Raw genomic sequence first — 26,955 nt, forward strand, 5'->3', positions numbered from 1 at the left:
GTGAAAGGGGGGATCTTGATGTGAAGGGACGGGAACTGTGATTTGCAGTGGACACTGTGGAACTGATGTAAGGATGGGATTGTGATATGGGGATCAGTTCAGATCTATGCATGCGCATTTGCTTGTGCATGTCACAGGTAGGTCAGGCCATTCATCTTAATGGGCTGCACTACCCATGAGAAATGCGGGGAAACAAGTCCCTGGCCCTTTTTTTTTTTTTTTTTTTTTTTTCTTTAAATTGTGCAGCACCAAGCTGCATGGTGTGCTAAAGTGTGGTGTGTTCCTCTGTGGGTCAGGAACATGTGCAATTTCGGCTTGCACAGGAGTCCTATGTGTCTTTGGCTCAGTTTCAGGGCCAAATTCAGGCAAAAATTTGACAAGGACAGACTTGTCCCTGAAACAAAGTACTGAAACGCACCGGACCCCCGCTGCGAGCCGCATCTGTCGTAGGTGTGAACCCAGCCTTAAGGTTAGTAGCGCCTCCAAAATGTGATATGAAATTAGATGTGTAATTTATGCCCCTAGAACACCTGAAGGTGCTCCTTGGATTTTGGGCCCCTCTATGCATCTAGACTGTGAAACAGTCACATACAGTGCCTTGCAAATGTATTATCCCCCTCGGCATTTCTCTTGTTTTGTTACATTACAGCCTTTAGTTCAATGTTTTTTTTTTAATCTGAATTATATGTGATGGATCAGAACACAATAGTCTAAGTTGGTGAAGTAAAATTAGAAAAATATATACATAAAACAATTTTTCAGAAATAAAAAACTGATCATTGGCATGTGTGTATGTATTCACCCCCTTTGTTATGAAGCCCATAAAAAGCTCTGGTGCAACCAATTACCTTCAGAAGTCACATAATTAGTGAAATGATGTCCACCTGTGTGCAATCTAAGTGTCACGTGATCTGTCATTACATATACACACCTTTTTGAAAGGCCCCAGAGGCTGCAACACCTAAAGCAAGAGGTTCCACTAACCAAACACTGCCATGAAGACGAAGGAACTCTCCAAGCAAGTAAGGGACAATGTTGTTGAGAAGTCAGGGTTAGGTTGAAAAAAAAAAAAAAAAAAACACAATCTTTGATGATCCCTAGGAGCACCATCAAATCTATTATAACCAAATGGAAAGAACATGGCACAACAGCAAACCTGCCAAGAGATGACCGCACACCAAAACTCATGGACCGGGCAAGGAGGGCATTAATCAGAGAGGTAGCACCTACCTAAGGTAATCCTGGAGAAGCTGCAGAGTTCCACAGCAGAGACTGGAGTATTTGTACAAAGGACGACATTAAGCCGAACGCTCCATAGAGTTGGGCTTTATGGCGGAGTGGGCAGAAGAAAGCCATTACTTTCAGCAAAAAACAAAATAGCATGTTTTGAGTTTGCAAAAAGGCATGTGGGAGACACCCAAAATGTATGGATATTGACTTTTTCTGTTATTTTGTCCTATTTGTTGTTTGCTTCACAAAAAAAAAAACATCTTCAAAGTTGTGGCCATGTTCTGTAAATTACATGATGCAAATCCTCAAACAATCCATGTTAATTCCAGGTTGTGAGGCAACAAAACACAAAAAATGCCAAGGGGGGTGAATACGTTTGCAAGGCACTGTATGTGGTATCTGCATACTTAAGAGGTGTAGAAAATGTGTTTTTGGAGTGTCATTTTAACCACTTCCATACCAGGCACTTTTCCCCTTACTGCCCAGGACAATTTTTAGCTTTCAGCGCTGTCGCACTTTGAACGACAATTGCGCGGTTATGCAGCACTGTACCCAAACTAATTTTTTTTGTCATTTTCTTCCCACAAATAGAGCTTTCTTTTGGTGGTATTTGATCACCTCTGCGTTTTTTAATTTGTGCGCTATAAATGAAAAAATCGTCAATTAAAAAAAAAAAACTGATGGGCACTGATAGGTGGCATTGGATAGGCAGCACTGATGAGCTACTGACGGGCATCACTGGCACTTTGGGGCACTGAGAGGCATTACTGATCGGCACTGTTGTGGGCACTGACAGGCATTTATTATGGGGACAGGCTGGCAGGTGTTGGGCACTGATTGGCACCTTTTGATGGGGGCTGTGCTGATTATCAGCACAGATGGTGCTGATAATCAGAGGCTGTCAGAGGCTTCACACCATGATCGGAGTTGCGGTGTGTCAGACTGACACACAGCACCTCTGATCGCCGTGCTACGCGCCCCCGCGGGCACGTGCCAGCTGTGATATCCTGATCACGTCATATGACGTCCGGTCAGGATATCACAACCACTTTGCCGCCGTCATTCTGCTATATGGCGGGCGGCGTGTGGTTAAGTATGCCTTTTGCTGTGTTAAAATGACAACTTTGTGGGAAAAAAATTTCTTAATTTTCAAAAAAATTGTGACAAACTACCTCTTATTAAATACCTTGGACTGTCGACTTTCTGGGGAAAAAAAAGGCAAATTTTTTGGGTGGTATTTGTACTATTCTGGCATTTAGGCAGTCAGTACATCAAGACTGATCAATTTTCAAATTATATATATATGCAGGAATTGATTTCATTCCCACTGTCAGTGTGAACCTGGGCTTAGTGTGACTGCTCTGAAATCTGAAAAATGACCTGGGCAGGACAGGTGGGAAAGTAGCCACTACATGGTTAAAGCTGGTAAAAGCTACAGACGCAACACGCCTTGGTCTTTTTCCAAATCTATGGAAACGCAACACAAGATCTATTGCTCTAGGGTTTAAACCTGAGCACCAAATAGAAATTTTAGTACTGAAAATGCAGGATGCGCTTGGCTGAAAACTGAAAATGACAGACAGTTTTTTTTAAATATATATATTATAATTTTTATATATAATTGTATTACATTTTTTAAATTTAATATCATAAATTTAAATGAATATGAATTTATTGTCGACCGTTATCGCCTTTAGTGCAAGAAAAATGTATCCCTTTAAATTCTATCTATGTCTTCACACTGGTCTGTTGCTCTTCCGCTGTAAAGTTAAAAATCTTGCTGCATTTGTGGTCAGTCGAAAAAAAAAAAAAACGCACTAAAAATGCACCTCCTTGTTGAAATGCATTGAAAAAGCAGCAATAATGCACCATGTTATGTTTTTGATGTGGTTTTTGATTCACATGACCTATGGAAAACACAATAAGCACAGTAAAAGCGTTTTGGGCACCATTATCGAACCCTTTTTTTTTTTTTTTTTTTTTTTTTTCTTTATCGGGAAAATGCCGAAAACACCATTTTTGGCTGATATGTTTTGGCTGCCGAAATTTCAGTGCATCTCTATTTTTGGAGACGAAGACGCGTGACTGCCGAGTGGATTTTTCTTCTGTAAAGGTGAACTTACCCCTTAACCACTTCTTCAGCCCCGGAAGATTTGGCTGTTCAATGACCAGCCCATTTTTTACGATACGACACTGCGTCGCTTTAACTGACAATTGCGTGGTCATGCGACGTTGTACCCAAACAAAATTGATGTCTTTTTTTTTCCCCCCTCAATTAGAGCTTTCTTTTGGTATTTGATCACTTCTGCGGTTTTTATTTATTGCGCTATAAACAAAAGAGTGACAATTTTGAAAAAAACACTATCTTTTGCTTTTTGTGAAAAAGAGGGGATAGGTATGGCGCTGCTCTTATTAAGAGGTGACCTACAACCTCTAAATACTTGAGGCGTGTGTGTCACGGGTGCGTTTAGTGCAAAAAGTGACACATCGCAGACAAGGAGGTACTTGGAGAACACAGGACAGGAAGTTTCCTCCCACTCCACAGGCTGCACAGTGGCTCATACTGTTAAGGTGAAATACCTCCTTGTGGGGTGAATAATAGCAGTGAGTGCGTTTCTTATGGGGCACTGTTTTCCAAGAAGCACAGAACAATTTGAAGGATCACATTGTCACTTTATTGGACTTTTTTTTTTTTTGTATACACCAGGGTTTAAGGACGGTATATGCATATTTCTGAACCCAGTTTCACAGCAACAATACACACGAGTCATATATGTTGGATTTTTTTGCACAGAAATGTCACTTTGAATTGCAGGTTTTGCACAGGATTGTGTTTATTTTATTTTCGTTTGAACATACCAGTATGTATTATTTATAAGCGGTTAGGAAGTTTACATAGGATTTTTTTTTGTGGATTTTTGTGAATATACAAATATTTATTTTCTGCACTTTTATTGTCACTTTTTGCACTAAATGCACCCGTGACACACACCCCTCAAGTATTTAGAGGTTGTAGGTCACCTCTTAATAAGAGCAGCGCCATACCTGACCCCTCTTTTTCACATTTCTTCTAGGTTCACCTTAGGATGAATTTATTGATAGAGGCTGCAGCTCCTCATTTTTCATTTTCACCATAAGCGCGGGGGTCTAATCATTTTTTAATCTTTTGCTATAATAAATATCCCCAATTAAAATTTTCCTCGGTTTAGGCCCATATGTATTCTACATATTTTTGGTAAAACACACACATACATTCATGCATACATATTTTTTTTTACTAGTAATGGCAGTGATCTGCGATATTGTGGCGGCCAAATTGGACACATTTTTGAGACCATTGACCATTTTATACAGCGATCAGTGCTATAAAAATGCACTGATTACTGTAAAAATGTCATTGGCATGGAAGGGGTTAACACTAGGGGGGAGATCAAGAGTTTAACTGTGTTCCCTAGGTGTGTTATAACTGTAGGGGGGATGGGACTGACTAGCGGAGGAGAGAGATCGGTATTCATACTTAGTATGAACACACGATCTCTCTCCTCTCCCCTGAGAGAACCGGTTTTCGCTCTGTAACGAGCGATTGCGGGTGCCTGGTGTTCAGCGCGCGCGCCGGGCACTCGCTTCGGCTCCGGGCACACGCTGCGGGCACGCATGCCCCTCCTACAGCATCTTAAAGGGCCGACGTACAGTTACCGCTGTTCGCCCAGGGGAGCCAACCTGCCGCAGTATAACTGTGGCGGCCGGTTGGGAACTGGTTAAAGTAACAAATTGCCTCTTATTTTTGAATACAGATATCCACCTGCTTATACATCTCAACTTAAATCCTGTGTAAAATAATGGCTCGGTCTCCCTTATCTTCATTTTGTAAGACTGGTGGCTGCTATGCCTGCTCCTTTCGTGAGCTACTGGTCATATAACCTTCCCTACGATGTTCGGTGACGTAATTCTGTTGCCACTCCCTATTATAGGAGGTTCTAGGCATCTCAGATTCCCGATGTGCCTTGCCCACTAACCTAGTGTAGTTTGATTGATAGGCTGAGCAGCGTGCAGTGATGTGGGTGTATTCAAAAGGCTTTGACTGGCAAAGTAAGGATCATGGGAAGTACTCGGCATGCAGTGAGGGCAACAAATAGTTCTGGGGGTCTCACACCTACCAGTCTAATGCCCTGTACACACGGTTGGACATTCCGACAACAAAATCTATGGATTTTTTCCGACAGATGTTGGCTCAAACTTGTCTTGCATACACAAGGTCACACAAAGTTGTCGGAAAATCCAATCGTTCTGAACGCGATGATGTAAAACACGTACAGCGGGACTATAAACAGGGCAGTAGCCAATAGCTTTCGTCTCTTTATTCTGAGCATGTGTGGCACTTTGTGCGTCGGATTTGTGTACACACGATCGGAATTTCCAACAACGGATTTTGTTGTCGGAAAATTTTATAGCAAGCTCTCAAACTTTGTGTATCGGAAATTCCGATGGAAAATGTGTGATGAAGCCCACACACGATCGGGATTTCCGACAACAAGGTTCTATCACACATTTTCCGTCGGAAAATCCGACCGTGTGTACAGGGCATTAGGCCCCTTTCACAGGAAAAACAGACAGGCGGATCAGAGTGGGCCACCCATTGACTTCTATGGGCAGACGGATATCAGCAGAGATGTGTCCTCTGACACCCGCCTGCCATCTGATCCGACAAGATCCGCTAAAAACAGGCGGATGGTGATATGTTCGCCATCCATCCAGCGTATCGGATGAAAACGGACAGGCTGTCCATTTTCATCCGATCTTGCCATAGAGAACAGTGGAGCTCTGACAGGTCCATCCCTGTACAGTGAGCAGAGACGGACCTGTCATCTGCCTGCTCAGCGGGGATCAATCTCCCGCTGAGCTGGCGGAGTATATCCAGCGGATCCGCTCCATGTGAAAAGAGCCTTAATTGCAATGAGAACTTTTAACGCTCTAAAAATGGAGCAACATTTCCACTGTTTGTAGCAGGTCATATATGATTGTGGCAATATAGTAACAAGTCAGTCCAAATAGACTTCTGTAATGTGCTTGGCAGAGAGTAATGCTGGTAGTCAAATTATTTAAAATCCACCATAAAGCTAAACTCTGGGATAAGTAAATATCATCTTAATACCAGGGTTATTTGTTTTCTTCCAGAATCTTAGTGTACTTTGTGTATTTCTTCCAGATCTATGCAGCAATCCAGTGTGATACATTGCCTCAGTGCAGAAGAATCCTGTAATAAAGACCAGTTACTACAGTTCTCTCTCCTTGTGCAGGGTGATTGGTCTTGTTTCTGCCCTCTCCTGTAGTTTTCTGTAGGCAGCCTGTACTGATTGGGGCATTCTGGGTCCCTCCCAAAGCTTTGCCCTCTGCATAGGTTAGGTACAGCACGGTGATAATGGCATTGCTACTTTTACACAGTAATATCATCTGGGTTTGCAAAGGCATTTGGTGCATACAATGTGGATTTATATTCTTTTGTGGCTATGGAAGAATGTAATTAAATTCATTTTTGTGCCCAGACTTCAGCTTTAGGGATATTTCAGTGTTAACCTGACTGTATATAGTTATAAAAAGAATAAGGATGAATGATAATGTTTGCACAGATTTCAGACAATTGACTTTTAATAAATTTATCTCTCCTTTTAGGGAATGGCAATTTCTGTCTTGGGGCCAACGTTCCCTGATCTGGCTGCTAATGTAGACAGCACTGTAGGAAACATTTCTTACATTTTTGTGGGACGCTCCATGGGGTATCTTGGAGGCTCCGTCTTGGGAGGTGTCCTCTTTGACCGTATGAATCAACACTTGCTGTTGGGTATGTATAAAATGTGTAACTCCGATTATGTATTTTATTGCTTTTTTTTTTTTTTTTTTTTTTTTTTTTTTTTAAAAGGAAGAAATTACTAAGTATATACAGTAAATGCTTACTCTGAATACAGTTGACTTTTTTTCATAGTATATTGCTGAGCTTACTTGGGCTCCGTTCACATTTCCTCTTTACGAATTGCGGGTGGAATCGCTGCGCTTCTGCCCACGATTCGCAATAGCGGCAAATTGCAGGATGCCCGTGAGTTCCCGTTGCGTTGCCCGTTGATTTTAATAGCACCCCAAGCGCGGCGCGACTTTGCCATGATTCGTCGGGCGACAGTCGTGGTAAAAACGTGCGAACAGAATGGCGGGACGCCCCTCGCCCAAAAGAAATACAGGAGCTTCTTATGGGCATCCTGCGATTCTATTTGCGTGCCTTTATTGTGATTGACGTCCCCATACGCGGAGATGTGAATGGAGCCTAATCTTTGAAATATATACTTTTTTCAAGGTTTTATCTGTATTTCTAAGATGATAGCTTGTGATCGAAAATACCATGACATCATTTACATGTCGCAAAGTAAAAGCTTGACCCAGATATTGAACAGTTGTCAGCTGTGTATCCTCTTCATGACGTCCCCTGGCAGCCCTTTAAAGCGGGAGGTCATTAAGACACTTTGCTAACCCCAAAATAATACTCACAGTTTGGGTGTAATATTTCTGCCTCTGTCTGTTTTCGTACTGAAGAAAAACTTAAAAAATGTGATGCTGGCTGTTTCCATCTTGCTTGTGGGCATGTGAAGCCCACAAGCATTGATTTCCTGGATGCGGTGAATGCTGTTCATTCACAGCTTGTTCACACGCATGATCATTGTTTCCCGCACTGAATCTTGGGAAGCCTGACACTAAGCTCCCAGGAGACAGTGCGGCGCCGGGGAAAGTCAATAAACACGCCTACTCCCATGGGAGGAGAGACAGGAAGTGCCACAATAAAGTACAATATAAAGGTAATTGCAGCGATTAAAAATTTTTTTCGTGCGGCATTTGAACATCTATGCAATTAACTGAAGGGGGTAAGAATAAGTTAAAAATTTGAGTGGAATCCCGCTTTAAGTGAGCCTAAATGGTGGGAGGTGCAGAGGCTTCCAATTCACTTGACCACTGTGATTAGAATTCACAGCGGTCACATGATCGGGAGCCTGTCCTGCTGGCTCCTGACTTGGACAATGACCAAGAGCTAAACAACAACAATAATCCAGCGCCAGTGATAGACTACCTAGAGAGCTAAAACAAGGCATGAGGTGTGTAACATATTTAGTTACCACACCATGTAATATAACATCTTATGTACATGTAACATGACTTGAAATTGAGGGAGGAGGGAAGTGGAAGAAACACCCGTGCAGCTGGTGTGAGCTCCTTATCAGCCAGCAGCGTTTTTTTCTCTCAGCATCGCCAGCTCCACCCTTCTGGTTTGACTATTTTACCATCAGTCCCCTTGTTTGGCACCATTTATTTATCATTGAATCAATTCCATCTTGAAGGGCCACAGGCCGATTAGGCAGATGTGAGTTCCATCAGCCTGCTGGCGTAATTATTTCTCCCCTGGTCGGCCTCCCATATTCATCACTGGATTCCGTGTAGTGACACCATCTACCACTGAGGATTTTCACCCTCGAGGAGACAGTCTTGAGAGTCAGCGGTCTGCTTCCACCAGCTGACACTCCGGCGGCTCTCCTGTGCTGACGTCATCATCTACCGCCACGGAGCCTTGGCGAGGCTTCTCTCCTCATGGCGGAGCATTGGCTCTTCCCACGCCACATCAACTACACCAGGGCTTGACAAATTTGCTTAGAATCTAGGAGCCAGCTGAAAAAGTTAGGAGCCAGTTTTTTTAAATCTTCTGCCCAGCGCCCAGAACTGCATGTCTGGGGCATCGGGCAGTAAGAATTGCTCATGCCTGAAGCCAAGCAAAAAAAACCCCCAAAATATTATAAAAAAAAAAAAAAATCAACTTTTTTGTTGTTTGTTTATAAGATTTTGCAAATAAGTTTTTTTTCCTCCTTCACTCATGTAATCTGATAGGCGGCACTGATGAGCACTGATGGGCTGCACTGATGAGGTGGCATTGAGGTTTGAACTGATGGGCACCAATAGGCAGCACTGAGGTGCCACGGATGGGAACTGACAGGTGGTACTGATAGGCAGCACTGAGGTGGCACTGACAGGTAGCACTAATGTGCACTGACAGGTGGCACTGAGGTGGCACTGATAGGCAGCACTGAGGTGGCACTAATAGGCAGCACTGAGGTGGCACTGACAGGCAGCACTAATGTGCACTGATAGGCAGCACTGACAGGTGGCACTGATGGGCAGCACTGAGGTGACAGTGATGGGCAGCACAAATGAGCACTGACATGGCACTGATGGGCAGCACTGAGGTGGCACTGAGGTGGCACTGATGGGCAGCACTGAGGTGGCACTGATGGGCAGCACTGAGGTGGCACTGACAGGTGGCACTGGGCAGCATTGAGGTGACACTTATGGGCAGCACTAATGGGCAGCACTGAGGTGGCACTAATGGGCAGCACTGAGGTGGCACTAATGGGCAACACTGAGGTGGCACTAATGGGCAGCACTGAGGTGGCACTAATGGGCAGCACAAATGAGCACTGAGGTGGCACTGATGGGCAGCACTGAGGTGGCACTGATGGGCAGCACTGAGGTGACACTGATGGGCAGCACTGAGGTGACACTGATGAGCAGCACCAATGAGCACTGAGATGGCACTGATGGGCAGCACTGAGGTGGTACTGATGAGCAGCACTGAGGTGGCACTGATGAGCAGCACTGACAGATGGCACTGAATGGAATTGATAGGCAGCACTGACAGGTGACACTGACAGGCAGAACAGAGATGGCACTGACAGAGGGCACTGAGGTGGCACTCCCCGTCCACAACGGCGGTAAGGAACGGGCGACTGATCATGCCCGCAACCTCATCCCCAGCTGTCAAACTGAGAAGATGATGTCGGAGGTAGGCCGGCAGTGAGAGCACGCCATGCTCATCACAGCACCGCCCACCAGAGGAGGGTGCTGGTACGCAGAAAGGAGCGCGTATCCCGCTCCAGCAGGCCGCAAAGCCGCGGCCTCAATTTTGGCCAGCCCAACCGAAGTCCGCGCACCCGCGGGGGGGGGGTGGGGGAGGCACTTTGCAGGTATACAGACCGCTGCTGCGGTGTAGCCCAGGCGCCAGGATGCAATTTCCAGTCGCCATTGCGACCTGGCGCCTGGGTTTTGTCGAGCCCTGAACTACACAGTTCGCTGGAGCCGTTGTGTCGTCTTGTATGGTACCAGACCCTATAGCCAGCGGGGAATTTGTGAGTCCCCTTGATTCCTTGCTTTGAGCGCCCCTTTCCGCTCTTACCACTTCATCCCATTGCCTTTTGTTGGGGCATACATTTGGATGGATCTCCCGTGCTTGTTTCCTGTTGTTAAAGGACTAACTGACTTTTATTTCAAGTGCACATTTATATGTTTTTAATTTAGTGCAATATAGTACTGTGTTACTGTGGGTTCAATTGTAATACTTCCTTACAACTTGGTTTTATAATTCACCAATTACAATTCACAATTTACAATTATAAATCATTATTGGTTTCATTAAACTACTCAGTTTTATTTTTGACTGTTGCAGTTTGTTTTTGTGATATCCAGAGCGCTGGACAGTTTTTTTTTCAAGAGCTGCTGGAGACAACTTTGCCAGTGTGCTGGAAGCGTGCGTGCTTTCAGCACACAGCCTCAAACCACTGTGGACACATGTGCGATGGCTAGGTTTTTTTCCTTTTTTCCTACTGCTATATGCATGTGGTCAGGAAGAGGATATTTACATTTGAACTGCTTATCTTTTTCTTTGCAGGGAAAAACATCTGCTTTACTTTACTTTTACATAGGGCCCCAACAGCAGCTCATATTTACCCCTCCTTCATTCCCCTGCAACTTCGTTCACCTCCCGGTAATGAAGAAAAATATTTGGTACTTCTGCCTATAGGGAGCATGTTACTCACTCCTTTTCTTCCATGTGACAGTGCTGCTGTAATGATTGGGACGATTGGCCATTCAGACACCCTCACATGGGGCAGACAGAGTCCTGAGCCCTGTGTAAGCTCCTTGTTGCATCTTTAAGCTTACACAGGGCTAAATCTGTTCGCTCAGAGTGGCAGGAGAACAACAGGTTCCTTTAATACCCAACTCCCCAGCAGCATATAATTAACTTCATTTCACTGATGCGCCGCTCAATTCACCTTCTGAGAGTGAATGTCACTGGCATAGCTTACACGGGATTGTGAATTCCTTTGTGATGAAACTCATTTGCCCAGTGCTGTCATGTGTCTGTGTAACATGCCTCTCCATACATGGTAACATTGGGAATTTTCTTTGGTTCCTGGCTTTAAACAGAGCATTTTTGGAGTAAAGCAAGGGTAAGTATAGCTATTGGGGATGGGGGGGGGGGGTAAAGCAACTCTGCATTGCCCTGAATTTGGCAAAACATGGGTTTTCTTCAAGGCAAACTAATAAACTTGCCCCTCTCTTCCAATACCACTGACCAAGGAAGTCCACTGAGATTTCAAGGAACCTTTTAGACATCTTGACTGTTGACTGCTGAGTTTTGCAGTTGGACAATAAAAACCTGGTTTTGCTCAACCACCCCTCAAAATGATATAATATATGAAAATCTATATACTTCAACTCGCTGGGCTTGCAGGAATCATCATTTTATTGTTTATCAAACATGTAAATAGTTAAAATTGGTACCATAACACACTATTGCACACACACCTAAAAACATTCATCCACCTCACTCGCAGAATAAGACACATCGTACCCATAATATATATGTATACTCACAAATTGTGTATATGAAGGTGAACCGAGGTACTAGACTGGTGATCCTACAGAGTGTCATGGGTTGGACCTATAAATCCCCAAAGTAATACTGTACATGGATTTAGAAAAAGGATGCTTGAACTAGTGTCCAGAGTAATTCTCCAAAAAAGTCCAGACTGTGTAATCTGAAAAGAGAATCCTTGACTGTGGTATACTGGTTCTATCTCCTGATAGACTCCTGAGAGATAGTGTTCCAGAGGAGAATCGGTCAATGGCTAAATATATATTTTGACTTCATTGGCAGGGAATCTGCCTGTGTAGGATAGCCATAGGAAGTATGAAAGTTCCTCCCTCACACTCCAGTAATTACAAGTTGCATAGAGTAAACGCATTCACACCAGCACTATGAAATTAGCTGCTAATATCCTGGTTGCTAAGCAAGCAAAGTCCATATAGTTCATTTAAATATTATTAGGCAGTCCATATAATAGTATTCATGCATAAATACTTATCAATTCCAGAAGCCTGTGGGAATCTTGGTCCAAAATCCAGTCAGAGGAATATTATCCTTTTGTCTTGGAGCATTATTTGATCCTTTTGTCTTGGAGCATTATTTGATCTCCCAAGCCACCAGTGATGGATAGTGAGGAGGTGGACAGACAAAATGGCCTGACCGGCTTTGCCGTACACAGGCTGGCTGCTTCAGAAGCAAATGGGGGCCAGAAAGGTCACCATGTGCTTAAATATAGTTTGAAAATGGTCGTCACACTGCCAAAACACGTGACGTTGCCACGCACGTGATTTCATTGTGCACGTGGCATCATGCATGTGATGTGGCAGCCATAATCCAGCACATCAGAGCATGCTGCGACCATCCTCAGCCCTAGCACCCTCTGACGTGCTGAATTATGGTCCAAAGTCAGCGCAGCCCTCTACCAGGAAATTCAAGAGCACTTCATGCTTCCCTCTGCTGATCTACTTTATGGAGATGCTGATTTCGTTTTCCAGCAGGACTTGTCATCTGTCCACACTGCCAAAAGTACTAATGCCTGGTTTAATGATCATGATATACCTGTGCTTGATTGGCCAGCAAACTCGCCTGACCTAAACCCCATAAAGAATCTGTGGGGTATTGTCAAGAGGAAGATAATAGACACCAGACCTAACAATTCAGTCGAGCTGAAGGCCGCTATCAAAGCAACCTGGGTTTCCATAACACCTCAGCAATGCCACAGGCTGATCACCTCCATGCCACGCCGCATTGATGCAATAATTGATGCAAAAGGAGCCCTGACAAAATATTGCGTGCATACTATACTGTAAATGGACATACTTTTCAGTAAGCCAACATTTCTGTATTAAAAATCTTTTTTTTTTGGTCTTGTGTAATAATCTAAATTTCCGAGATACTGAATTTTGGGTTTTCACTAGCTGTAAGCCATAATCCTCAAAATTAAAAGCAAGAAATGCTTGCAATAATAGGAGTTTCTCTTTTTGAATTGAATTACTGAAATAAATTTTAACTTTTTGATATTCTAATTTTTTGAGAAGCACCTGTATATTATGGGTACGATGTGTTTTTATTCTGCGCGTGAGGTGGAGTAATGTTTTTAGGTGTGCATACAATAGTGTGTTATGGCACTAATTTTAGGTATTTACATGTTGGATGTATACAATAAATTGATGATTCCTTCGAGCCCAGTAAGTTGACGTATATCATTTTTTCATATTATATAATTTTGAGAGGTGGTTGAGCAAAATCAGGTTTTAGTGAACTCTTTTGTCCATTTGCCCTTACTGTTGACTCCCACCATTTTGATTTACATTTTTGTATTTATGGAGAGGACAATGAGGGGGGTAGTGTTTGGAGGGTCCATTTTCAGTGTTCATAAGTTGCAGCCAAAAGTCGTATTGTTTCTGTGGGCACATTAAAGGTATTTTCTAGTTTTACTTTGATATTTTATTCTTCCCTTGAATGATTTCCTAAGATCGTAAGGGTTTTTTTTTATTATTTATTTATTTTTTTATATTTTGATGCTTTGGTTGGCCCACTACTTTCACATGGGGATATGGGGAAAGACTTCAACCGTGTGTAAGTTCCTCTAGTCAGAACTTACTTACACAAGGCTTTCTTTCCTCTGTTGGGAACTAGTGGCGAAGTGTGAACATAGGTGCCATAGGGTTTCTCATACCTGGTTGATTCAATACCAGAAGTCATGCGATGTGTGTACAGTGCATGCTTTTAGGTTAGTGTTGGGAAGCAAAAATGCACCACAAAAGAGCAGGTGGTGAGAAGCTGAAGGAAGAAGGTGGTTTTGCCAGCAAAATGTTTTCCCAGCCAATCCTTGCTAGCCAGTCAGACACAACTCTGTTCGCACAGCTTGGTGCTGCAGCTGACTTAAAGCAGAACTAAACCCTCCTATACATTACAGCCAAGAAAGCTGCCATCTTTGCCTCAGTTTGATTTGTATAGTGCTGCACATGTGATCAGCTATGACACCAGCCATTTGATGCCTTGACAGTTTGGTTGGAATCACAAGCGGCTGATACAGTTAGCCTTCACAGCATGCCTTGAATGTAACTATTTTGCTAAACAGTTGAAACGGAACTGAAGTTCCACTATAAGAAACAGCGAGCGGGCAGGCTTTTATTTCATCATGCATTGTCTCTTCTGCAATAAAATGCCCCTACCTGCACCTCACTGTCTTCTCAGGTGCTGTAAACTGAGCTGCACATGCAAAGCTGAGCTTACAGTGCTGGGCCGGTCTCTTGGATACTGGGTTGACTGGCTCCTGCGGAGATATGACATCATCCCCAGCCTGCCAATGAAGACGACCAAAAACCAGCACTCAGAAGAAGATGCCAGTATTGGCGAAGGACCATTGGATGAGTAAATATTCACCATTTTAGTTTTGCTTTAAATTGATGGGTTTAGTTCCGCTTTAAGCAGGAAATTTAAACAGACTCTTGGAATTCCAGTACAGCTGTAAAGTTTCTGTGGGCTCATTCACTAAAGAGTATCGCATGAGCTAATTGGATCACGTGACAACTTTTTTCCAATTCTTATGCGATATTCAAAATATTAATATACAGCATAAACTGACTCTAGAGTCAATTCACTAAACCATATAAATTAATAAATACATTCATTGAAAAGTCGTGGCCCAGCCATGCGTTAATCAAGGAATATATTGTGTATGTGTGATATCTATCTATCTATCTATCTATCTATCTATCTATCTATCTATCTATCTATCTATCTATCTATCTATCTATCGGGACGGAAAGTATTCAGACCCCCTTTTTCACTTTGTTATCATTTAAGTTCTTTTTTTTTTTCCTAATTAATACCCCATATTGACAGAAAAACATGGAATTGTTGACCTTTTTGGAGATTTATTAAAAAAGAAAAACTGAAATATCACATGGTCCTAAGTATTCAGACCCTTTGCTGTGACACTCATATATTTTACTCAGGTGCTGTCCATTTCTTCTGATGATCCTTGAGATGGTTCTATGCCTTCATTTCAGTTCAGCTGTGTTTGATTATACTGATTTGACTTGATTAGGAAAGCCACACACCTGTCTATATAAGACTTTACAGCTCACAGTGCATGTCAGAGCAAATGAGAATCATGAGGTCAAAGGAACTGCCTGAAGAGCTCAGAGACAGAATTGTGGCAAGGCACAGATCTGGTCAAGGTTACAAAAAAAATTTCTGCTGCACTTAAGGTTCCTAAGAGCACAGTGGCCCCCATAATCCTTAAATGGAAGACGTTTGGGGACGGCCAGAACCCTTCCTAGAGCTGGCCGTCTGGCCATGCTGAGCTATCGGGGGAGAAGAGCCTTGGTGAGAGAGATAAAGAAGAACCCAAAGATCACTGTGGCTGAGCTCCAGAGATGCAGTCGGGAGATGGGAGAAAGTTGTAGAAAGTCAACCATCACTGCAGCCCTCCACCAGTCAGTACTTTATGGCAGAGTTGCCCGACAGAAGCCTCTTCTCAGTGCAAGACACATGAAAGCCCGCATGGAGTTTGCTAAAAAAACACCTGAAGGACTCCAAGATGGTGAGAAATAAGATTCTTTGGTCTGATGAGACCAAGATAGAACTTTTTGGCCTTAATTCTAAGCGGTATGTGTGGAGAAAACCAGGCACTGCTCATTACCTGTCCAGTACAGTCCCAACAGTGAAGCATGGTGGTGGCAGCATCATGCTGTGGGGGTGTTTTTCAGCTGCAGGGACAGGACAACTGGTTGCAATCGAGGGAAAGATGAATGCGGCCTAGTACAGAGATATCCTGGATGAAAACCTTCTCCAGAGTGCTCAGGGCCTCAGACTGGGCCAAAGTTTACCTTCCAACAAGACAATGACCCTAAGCACACAGCTAAAATTAGGAAGGAGTGGCTTCACAACAATTCCGGGACTGTTCTTCAATGGCCCAGCCAGAGCCCTGACTTAAACCCAATTGAGCATCTCTGAAGAGACCTAAAATGGCTGTCCACCAACGTTTACCATCCAACCTGACAGAACTGGAGTGGATCTGCAAGGAGGAATGGCAGAGGATCCCCAAATCCAGGTGTGAAAAACTTGTTGCATCTTTCCCAAAAATACTCATGGCTGTATTAGATCAAAAGGGTGCTTCTACTAAATACTGAGCAAAGGGTCTGAATACTTAGGACCATGTGATATTTCAGTTTTTCTTTTTTAATAAATCTGCAAAAATGTCAACAATTCTGTGTTTTTCTGTCAATATCGGGTGCTGTGTGTACATTAATGAGGAAAAAAATGAACTTAAATCAGAGTGAAAAAAGTAAAGGGGGTCTTAATACTTTCTGTCCCCACTGTGTATGTGCGTATGTATGTATGTGTGTGTGTGTATGTATATGTATATGTGTGTGTATATATATATATATATATATATATATATATATATATATATATATATATATATATATATATATATATATATATATATATATTTTAATATTAAAAATAATATACGCCAGCATACTCTTAACAGATTTTGTACATTTACCCACTGACAAAGAAATGATCAGTCTTTAATTTTAATGGTAGGTTTATTTGAACAGTGAGAGACAGAAGAAACAACAAAAATATCCAGAAAAACACATTTCAAAAAAAGTTTTTTATAAATTGGATTTGCATTTTAATGAGTGAAATAAGAATTTGACCTCTTTGCAAAACATGACTTAGTACTTGGTGGCAAAACCCTTGTTGGCAATCTCAGAGGTCAGATGTTTCTTGTAGTTGGCTACCAGGTTTGCAAACATCTCATGAGGGATTTTTTTCCCACTCCTTTTTGCAGATCCTCTCCAAGTCATTAAGGTTTCGAGGCTGATGTTTGGCAACTTGAACCTTCAGCTCCCTCCACATATTTTCTATGGGATTAAGGTTGGGAGACTGGCTAGGCCACTCCAGGACCTTAATGTGTTTCTTCATGAGCCACTCCTTTGTTGTCTTGGCCGTGTGTTTTCAGTCATTGTCATGCTGGAATACCCATCCAAGACCCATTTTCAATGCCCTGGCTGAGGGAAGGAGGTTCTCGCCCAAGATTTGACGGTACGTGGCCCCATCCATCATCCCTTTGATGCGGTGAAGTTGTCCTGTCCCCTTAGCAGAAAAACACCCCCAAAGCATAATGTTTCCACCTCCATGTTTGACAGTGGGGATGGTGTTCTTGGGGTCATAGGCAGCATTCCTCCTCCTCCAAACAAAGCAAGTTGAGTTAAAGAAAAAGAGCTTGATTTTGGCCTCATCTGACCACAACACTTTCACCTAGTTCTCCTCTGAATCATTCAGATGTTCATTAGCAAACTTCAAACTGGCCTGTAGATGTGCTTTCTTGAACAGGGGGACCTTGCGGGTGCTGCAGGATTTCAGTCCATCATGGCGTAGTGTGTTACCAATTGTTTTCTTGGTGACTATGGTCCCAGCTGCCTAGAAATCATTGACCAGATTCTCCCGTGTAGTTCTGGGGTGATTCCTCACCGTGCTCATGATCATTGAAACTCCACGAGGTGAGATCCTGAATGGAGCCCCAGACTGAGGGAGATTGACAGTTATTTTGTGTTTCTTCCACTTGCGAATAATCGTACCTGCTGTTGTCACCCTCTCACCAAGCTGCTTGACAATGGTTTTGTAGCCCATTCCAGCCTTGTGTAGGTCTACATTCTTGTCCCTGACATCCTTGGACAGCTCTTTGCCATGGTGGAGAGATTGGAATCTGCTTCTGTCGATAGGTGTCTTTTATACAGGTAACATGCTGAGATTAGGAGCACTCCCTTTGAGAGAGTGCTTCTAATCTCAGCTTGTTACCTGTATAAAAGACACCTGGGAGCCAGAAATTTTGCTGATTGATAGGGGATCTAAAACTTATTTCGCTCATTAAAATGCAAATCAATTTATAACTTTTGTTGAAATGTGTTTTTCTGGATATTTTTGTTCTGTCTCTCACTGTTAAAATAAACCTACCATTATAATTTTAGACTGATAATTCCTATGTCAGTGGGCAAACATTCAAAATCAGCAGGGGGTCAAATACTTTTTTTTCCCCTCACTGTAGCAGGTGGCCGCCAACATCCTTAACAACTGGTAAATATCATAGTTGTTAAGGAGCGGGTGGCCACTGTGTCCTTTAACAAGCATGACTCACCTGCTGTCACCAAAGCCCACCCCCCCCCCCCCCTCCAATGTTGAGGGCACATGGTCTGGCTTGTTTAAGGAGTCCATTGGACTGGTAGGGATTTTGGGGAGACCCCTTGCCATTTTTTTTTTTTTTTTTTTTTCTTGAATGTTTGGTTCCCCCTAAAATCCACACCAGACCCAATGGCCCTGGTATGGATTTGGGAGGGACCCCATGCTGTTTTTTCTTTTTCCTCTTCCTTTTTTTTTTAATTATTAAATGTCGGCAAGCCTTTTGTTTTACGTTCTGCAGCTCAGCAGATGAGTCATGATTGTTAAGGACGCATGCCTGCGTTAAAATACCGTCAGCTTTCACTACAAAAATACCACATCATGTCATAAAATAGAGGTATTTTACAACATTTGTTAAAGCGGTAGATACTGCTTTATGAATTGAGCCCTGTAAGGCCCCATTCACACCTCAGGGTTTTGTAGCTTAAAGCTCCAGAACGCTGGAAGAGAAAAAAATCTATTGTTCTCTATGGAGATGGTTCACATCACCACTCCAAATCGCCTGAAGCCAAACGCCTGAAGCTTAAAGTTCTGGAGCTTTTTTTGTAGCTCAATTCGGGGAGATTTGGGCATTTTTTTCTGCTTTTTACATTGGTGACCTTTTGACTTGTACAAAATTGCGGCAAAATCATGTGACTTTCTGCCTGAAAATGATACGCTCAGGTGTGAATGCAGCCTGAGAGAGAGAGTAAAAAAAATAGATTATATTTGCATACATCTTTGATTATTTTGAGATATTGAAGGATCCAAGGTATTTTAAAAAAGTGGTACTTATTCTTAAATTCCTTACGGTCACATTTGCATGCAATGTTGAGCTCTAACGAGCAGGGCCCTCTGATCCCTCCTGTATTGATTTTGTATTGTGAGTGTACTGTGACTGTCTGCCCTCATGTTGTAAAGCGCTGCGCAAACTGTTGGCGCTATATAAATCCTGGTCATTAACATTGTAATGGTTTGCAGACTGACTAAAAAACAAAGTGCAATGTGTGAGCAAGACCCAACATTGAAACTAGAGCCGAAGAAACATACCTGTACATGCTTGTTATTGAATTATTTTTATTGTGAATCTGTCTTTTTTTTTTTTTTTTTTTTTTTTTTTTTTTTGTGAAAATGTTGAAATTTGTTAATGCTCAAGCTCTTTTTTTTTTTTTTCTTTAACAGGATTTTCCATGATGGCGACCTGTATAGGCCTTTTAGTTTTGCCTTGGTGTAAGAAGGCCATTCTTCTGACTGGAGCGATGTCTGTTGTGGGCATATCAATGGGATTCTTAGATACTGGTAACTTTATTCTCTTAACATTACAGAGGAATATCAAAAACATTATCAAGATGTTCATTAATATATATTTTTATTGTGTTGTTTAGAACAGTCCTTAACATAATCATGTATAACAAGTGGCTGCAAGTTGTTACAGGTTATTTCATTTGCAATTAATGCAGTGCAAATATATCTTAAGACAGCCTTTCTCAACATATTAATCCCTTAAATTTTCATATCTCAGGGAACCCTTACTAAAACAGGTGTAGGGGTCAATGAGAAGAAATGCCCCTTACATGTAGGATGAATACAATCTTCACAGTAGTGGTCAGCCTTACAACCACGGAAAAGATCATTGGCATCATGCTACTGGTTTTGCCGAGTGGTATTGGACCTGGACGTATAGGTCAATCGGCCACAACGCAAAGTACCCCTAGCACCCCCTGGAGAAAACTTGGTGTTCCACGCAACCCAGGTAGAAGTTAGCTTTCCTAAAGAGGGCAATGTACATTTCAAGAATTTTTAACAAACTTTGTTGCAGTTTCCTGCTATTTGATATTCTGAAGTAATAGCTGTTTGTGTCCATGTGCAATGTTAATGGGAGTGACTTTATAATTGTCAATCAGCTGCTGCACTTGCAGGGCTCTAATATATTTATATATATTATATATACTTTTTAACTATATAGTAATGTTCTGAAAATTACTATATAATGTTTGGCAGATTGCCTCCTAAAGAAAGCGTGAATGTGAACAGACACAAAGAAATTTTAATAATGTGTGTTTCTGTAAAAGGAACATGTGATATAGTGCATTATGTTGCATCAACTTTTTTTTTTTCCCCCCACCGTTTTGTTACTGAGATTGTGTTTTTGATGTATTCATTTCTAATTGTTTTCTTCTCCCATGTCAGGTGGAAATGTTGTCATTCTAAACACTTGGGGAGATGAAGCTGGACCCCATGTTCAGGCACTGCACTTCAGTTTTGCCCTGGGGGCTTCTCTGGCACCAATCTTGGCAAAATTAATTCCAGAAATTCTGCCCTTTGATAAGATCAATAAAACATCACAAGAAGTACTAAATATGCCTCTTGAAATTAAGAAGTCAATGCTGTCCTATATTGTTATTGCCACATACATTTTACTGGTCTCTATATTTTTATTTATCTTGTACTGTAAAAGTCCGTCCAATCGATCAGCCGCTAAGGGTTCAGAAGAAAAAGGAAGGACAGCCAAGTATCATAACGCTCTCATTTTTCTTCTTTGTTTGTTTTTCTTTTTCTATGTTGGGGCAGAAGTTGCCTATGGTTCATACATATTTACATACGCAATCACTATGGCAGAGATGGATCATGATAAGGCTGCAGGGCTGAACTCTATATTTTGGGGGGTGTTTGCTACAGTTCGAGGTTTTGCTATCTGCTTTGCGACATGTTTGTATCCTGGCACCATGCTGCTTCTTAGTGTGATTGGCTGCACTGTTTCATCTGTATGTTTAATGATCTTTTATAAAAAAGACATAGTCCTTTGGATTGGAACTGCACTGTATGGAGCATCAATGGCTACCACCTTTCCCAGTGGTTTCTCTTGGGCACAGCAGTACACGACTATAGGAAGCAAGTCGGCTTCCTTATTTGTGGTTGGAGCAGCACTTGGAGAAATGGCAATTCCTGCCTCTGTAGGATACCTTCAGGGAATGTTGCCCACTCTTCCAGTACTTATGTACACCATCTTGGCATCTTCTGCTGTGACAGCTGTCTTGTTTCCAGTCATGTACAAACTGGCCACTTCTTCGCAGGACAAGGTACGGTGGGGTGCAGTTGAAAGTGAAGACCGAAGGGCTTTACTTTCAAGTTCTGGCCTAGAGGAAGAAGAAGAGGAGGAGGATGCTCAGCAATGGAATGATGCAGATTTTGAAGCCATTGAAATGAATGACCGAAGTAAAAATTCTATTACTCTGATAACGGAGGATGCATCAGAGGTGACTTCCACTTCCAACAGCAACAACCAAACTTTCTCCAAGAATGGGACACTCGGCGATCAGGTGGTTGACAGGTCACCTTTAAAAAAACTGCTGAATGTGGACAGAGAAAAAAATGATTAAATTTGTATTGCAAATCGGTTTTATTATTTTTACCTGCTTAGCAGATAGGAACGCAAGTTGTCTACAATGATCTGGAAATGTTATATAATTGAAGGATAGAGGAAATCCAGACAGAAAGGAAAAGCCTTTTTCATTTACTTTTGTTGCCCGCCTTTAAACTGTTTGTGTGCTACTGTAAACTTCCTTGCTAAAGTTCAGCTATATAGATACTTTACCCCAAATATTTAAGTTCATCTAATTTTAAACCCAATTGATTTAAAAATTTACAGCTGGCTGCTAACTTCAAGCTTTTCAGTTGGGGTCAAAAAAAGCACATGTTCTGGCTTCACAAAGGCCAACTCCAACCAAAATGTTTTGTTTTATTTTGGATATAGTGTCGACGTTAGAGCCTCAGTAAGGACTATTGCTGCCTGTGTTATTGAGAAGATTTCAACTTTGCCTCCTCTCAGGGCAGAAAGTGATGGGTAATTTTCCAGTGGGGGACACAGACAAAATCAAAAGACTATTTTGTAGTACAGTGGGGATGGCTAAAAATTCCAAAACCTTTGTACCTTCCTGTTCCAATGACAGCTGCTCCCCCATGCCTTGTCCCAGTGGCACGGAGACCTAAATTGAGATAAATTCCCCCCCAAATCGGTAATGGACAGAAATAAAAATATGGCCAAACTCTTTCCCACTCTTGTAAAAAAAAAAAAAAAAAAAAACAGTTGTTAAACTGTCTCTCAAATTCCACATTTAATTTCAGTACACCTGATATATCTGTGGAGCAACAACTAGGTGTTCTGAATTCTGCCTAAGTTGCTTCTTATCCCTCATGACTTGAAGCCTAACGCAGGGGAGAAGAGACTGCATGGACTGGTTGAGCAGTACAGTGGAGCCCACGGAAGCGACGGATCAGGTAACTAATGCCTCGTTTCCACTGAGCGGATCGGTTCGGGTCGGTACAGTTTGAATGGCCGAGAATGGTCTAGTCTATTCTGGTGAGCATTTCCACTGCAAGTGGGACCACAAGGGGCCATACAGGGTTTAGAAAAAATGCCTCAGCATAGCACAGCAGAGGGTTTTCTGTCAGCTAATCAGTGGAATGTATCGTAGCTCCGCCCTAACCGAACCGTTCCATTTTCTATGGCCCCACATCTGAAGCAGGACCCTGAATGGAGCGGTACGGTTCGGTTGTATGGGTCACTTTCATAATGGAAACACCCAAAATAGCGTACCGAACCGATCCGCTCAGTGGAAATGAGGCATAATACTCCTTTACCTGGACCTCTAGACCTAAATGAGTAACTCTTGCAGTGCTGGTGCAGCTCCACTGCAAGAGAGATCTTCTATTCTTCCTGCTGTTCAGCTTTAGGTTAATATTGAAACTGCAGATAGAAAACACTATTAGGACTGCCAGTTAGCTTGCTCTATTCCTTCTCATTCACTGTGCAGAGGATTTGTTTTTGGCAGCTGAGTGTTTAATATGCACAAAGTGTGTGTGTGTGTGTGTGTGTGTGTATATTATAATTTAAAGTGTATCTACAGCATCCATTCCTTCTATGAAATCTTGTAAGCTAGATCAAAGTGGTTCTAAACTTAATTTTTTTTCCTTTGAAAATAACAAACATGTTATACTCTACCTGCTCTGTGAAATAGTTTTGCCCCGATCCTTCTCTTCTCGGGTCCCCTGCCACCACACCTAGCCCCCCCCCCCCCCCCTTCTGATTGCTCCCATAGCAAGCTGCTTACTATGGGGACAGTAGTGTGGGCTCACTCCTGAGCCTAGCTGTCTGCATCTATTGACACAGACAGTGAGACTCTGCTCCTTCATCATCGGCTGCGATTGACAGCGGCAGGAGCCAATGGCTTCCGCTGCTGTGTCTGAGACAATGAGGAGGGAGAGAGCCTCTGCTCTTGTGCATATTGCTGGATTGAGACTGAGCTCAGGTAAGTAGTATAAGGGCAATGCTTGGTGGGTGGGTGGGGGGGGACGACATGTAGAAGGCGTTTTACCTTAATGCATAAAATGCATCGGGTTAGTGGACGTTAAACCAATCTTTTTTTAGACTAGTGCCTAGAGCAGGTTTTTTGGACAGGTGTTCATAAGTACAGTTTTTTTTGTAATGCAAGCAAGGCAGTGTAGGGTTTTACTGAGACCATAATAATGTATACGCATGTGTGAAAACCCCAAAGTGTTCTTTACCAAAATTTGATCTAAAGCTAGTGTAGCTAAAGATTATAGATAAGTGATTCACTTTCACCCATCCAAACTACTCCTATTTCCTAAAGTGAACATCTGCAAACAGGAATATGGGAGTTCTCATTTGCTGACTTGGTTTTTAAAGGTACATGATCTGTGACCGTTATTCTCATGTGAAAACAAGGATTGTTTACTTTTGTCAGAACTGCAGTATTCAAATGTATATGGGAATAAGAACTGACAGTGATTCATGAAGAAGTGCACTTTTTTATGCAATTGCCTTTTACCTGACAAGTTTGTAAAAAAAAAAAAAAAGATAAACTACTGACTCCTATTTACTTTTTATTATTATTTTAAAATAAACCTTCCATGAGGGAAACATGGAGACTTGCATATCTGACCTGTCCTTCTAAAAATAGTTTGCCTGGCTGCTGACCTGTTGCTTCAATACTTTGAGTCACTGGCCTGGGACAAGTATGCAGATAAGGTCTTCTATCTTTTCTGATATTCCTGATGTTCTGAAATGTCATGAGACTATGAATGTACTGAATCCAGTGGGTCAGCATAACTGCCAGTCAAATGGCATTTTTAGGAATAAAATCATTAATGCTACCCCGATTTTTTTTTTTTTTTTTTTTTTTTTTTGCAAGCTTAATTTTTAAGAAATTTCACTCTGAAAATGCTTAAGACAAGAGAGAAGATGGTCTGCACATTTGAGCTGATATGGATTTTATTTGCTGTATTGCCCAGAGCTCCCTCTAGTAGCCCCTCTACCTTATCCTTCGAAACGGTAGGCTACAGTCAAGGGTACTTCCCCATCTCTTCAAAAAAAAAGCTACATACACACGTTTATTTTTACAGTCTTCAGTAACAACAGTAGTTAAAGAATCTGCTTTGAAAATGCAAATATTCTTTAAGCCGGGGGTCAGCAACCCTCTGAGACAGGTGACTGGTAGATCTCGGTCTGGGTTTGCTGACTTGCCATTCCAAAGCAACAAACAGTGCAGTGCAGAGGGACTACTTGTAAAGTTGGAGCTGTAGTAGGGAGCAAGAGCCTCATAAGCCGATGCCTCCTCTGTAGTGTCGGCTCCTGTCCCATGAGGAGTCATACCAACTGCACTCCATCTCTTATCCCGGCTAGTGGTCTCCAGCGTGGTGCCAGCAGCAGGAAAAAGGAGATCTTTAGGTCAGTCTGAAGCAATACACTAGGCATAATAGTTAGGGCTGTTTTCACACTGATGTGCTGCGGTTTACCCACACTGTGGGTGCAGTCCAGAGTACATTTGGCTTTCCTCTGGATTTTCTGTGCTTAGCCATAGACTTCTATTATATCTTGCTGTTTTATCACCCCCAACTTTACGTGTGAACGAGCCCTAAGGTGGCGCTGCTGAATGCAACTAAGGGTTCATTTAAGTGCTGCTCCTCTGAAAAGTGATCCGAGTGTGTGTTGATAGATGATGAAGTGGAAATATGTTTCCTTCTCACCACCTGATTTAAACCCATGATTGCCATGCAATGTAGGCGTTTGTGACACAGTAGTACTGCAATTAGGGGTTTAAATCAGGTGCGAGGGGGCGAGACTGCCCAGCGATCTTTGACTTCTCCCGTGTTGTTCAGGTAGCTCGCTACCTCTTTAAGATTGCTTACCCCTGCTTTAAGCATTATGTAACAGTTATTTGACAGCATCTTTTCTGCAGCTACTCAGTCCATACAGTGCAATGACAGGCTGGCGGTGACTAAAGCTGTTTGTGACGGGTTGTACACCCGGCAGTTACCTGCATTGATCGTGGTTGGACACAAAAAGACTGCATTCAGCCAAGATCATCTGTCCCTAACTGCAGGTAATTACTGGCTGTGGCTGCAGTCAGCCTGCCATTGTATTGTATGTGTTGAGTGGCCTCAGCTCACACCTGTCATTTCACCCCCAGGAATCCGCAGATTCTTGCTGCTGGAATTTGCAGGTTGTACTAATCGCCCATGTGAATGTAGCCTGAGATAGAATTAGTTATGTAAATTCAGCATATTATTTTTATAGACTGATTTGAGAAACGTGGGACCCTATCATGCACTGTACAAATGTTAAATTGGCTAAACCATTGAGTAATATTTTTTTATTTTTTTTTTTGAACATTAGTCAACATATAATAAATTTGCAATTTACAATTGACAAACAATTGTAGTGCTTATTACTGTTGTCGGAAATTCCGATCGCGTGTACACAAATCCGACGGACAAAGTGCCACGCATGCTCAGAATAAATAAAGAGATGAAAGCTATTGGCCACTGCCCCGTTTATAGTCCCGACGTACATGTTTTACGTCACCGCGTTCAGAATGATCGGATTTTCCGACAACTTTGTGTGACCGTGTGTATGCAGGACAAGTTTGAGCCAACATCCGTCAGAAAAAATCCTAGGATTTTGTTGTCGGAATGTCCGAACAAAGTCTGACCGTGTGTACGGGGCATAACAGTTACAATGCACTGCCTTGGCTACTCCATTTTGGTCCCAATTATGACATACCGAACATAATATGATGTCCAGTCTTTCTTGCACTCTTGAAATGTATTGACTTTTTTTACTGATAATTTCAGGGAACAGTTAATGCTATCACATTCTGGTTTTAATTAGGATTATTTAGTAAGGAGGTGCAGAGGGCTGTGGTAATGTGCAGGGTGTAATTTGGATGTCGCCATCTATTCAAAGCTGCCAGAATAATGAAAAATTATTACTGCTTGGTTACACTAGATTA

At 42.3% G+C, this 26,955-nt stretch overlaps 1 protein-coding gene across 1 annotated transcript in view; it reads left to right on the forward strand.

The window, feature by feature from the left end:
- MFSD4B (major facilitator superfamily domain containing 4B) overlaps positions 1-24,587 on the forward strand; it is a 34,218-nt gene extending 9,631 nt beyond the window's left edge. The window contains exons 2-4 of the mRNA XM_073627090.1: positions 6,901-7,069; positions 19,826-19,942; positions 20,834-24,587. Coding sequence (XP_073483191.1) covers positions 6,901-7,069; positions 19,826-19,942; positions 20,834-22,023 — 1,476 coding nt within the window. The 3' untranslated portion in view covers positions 22,024-24,587. The remainder of the gene's footprint in view (positions 1-6,900; positions 7,070-19,825; positions 19,943-20,833) is intronic.
- The last annotated feature ends 2,368 nt before the right edge of the window (positions 24,588-26,955 follow it).

Source organism: Aquarana catesbeiana, linkage group LG04, assembly GCF_042186555.1.
Source record: "Aquarana catesbeiana isolate 2022-GZ linkage group LG04, ASM4218655v1, whole genome shotgun sequence".
NCBI classification, from domain to species: Eukaryota; Metazoa; Chordata; class Amphibia; order Anura; family Ranidae; genus Aquarana; species Aquarana catesbeiana.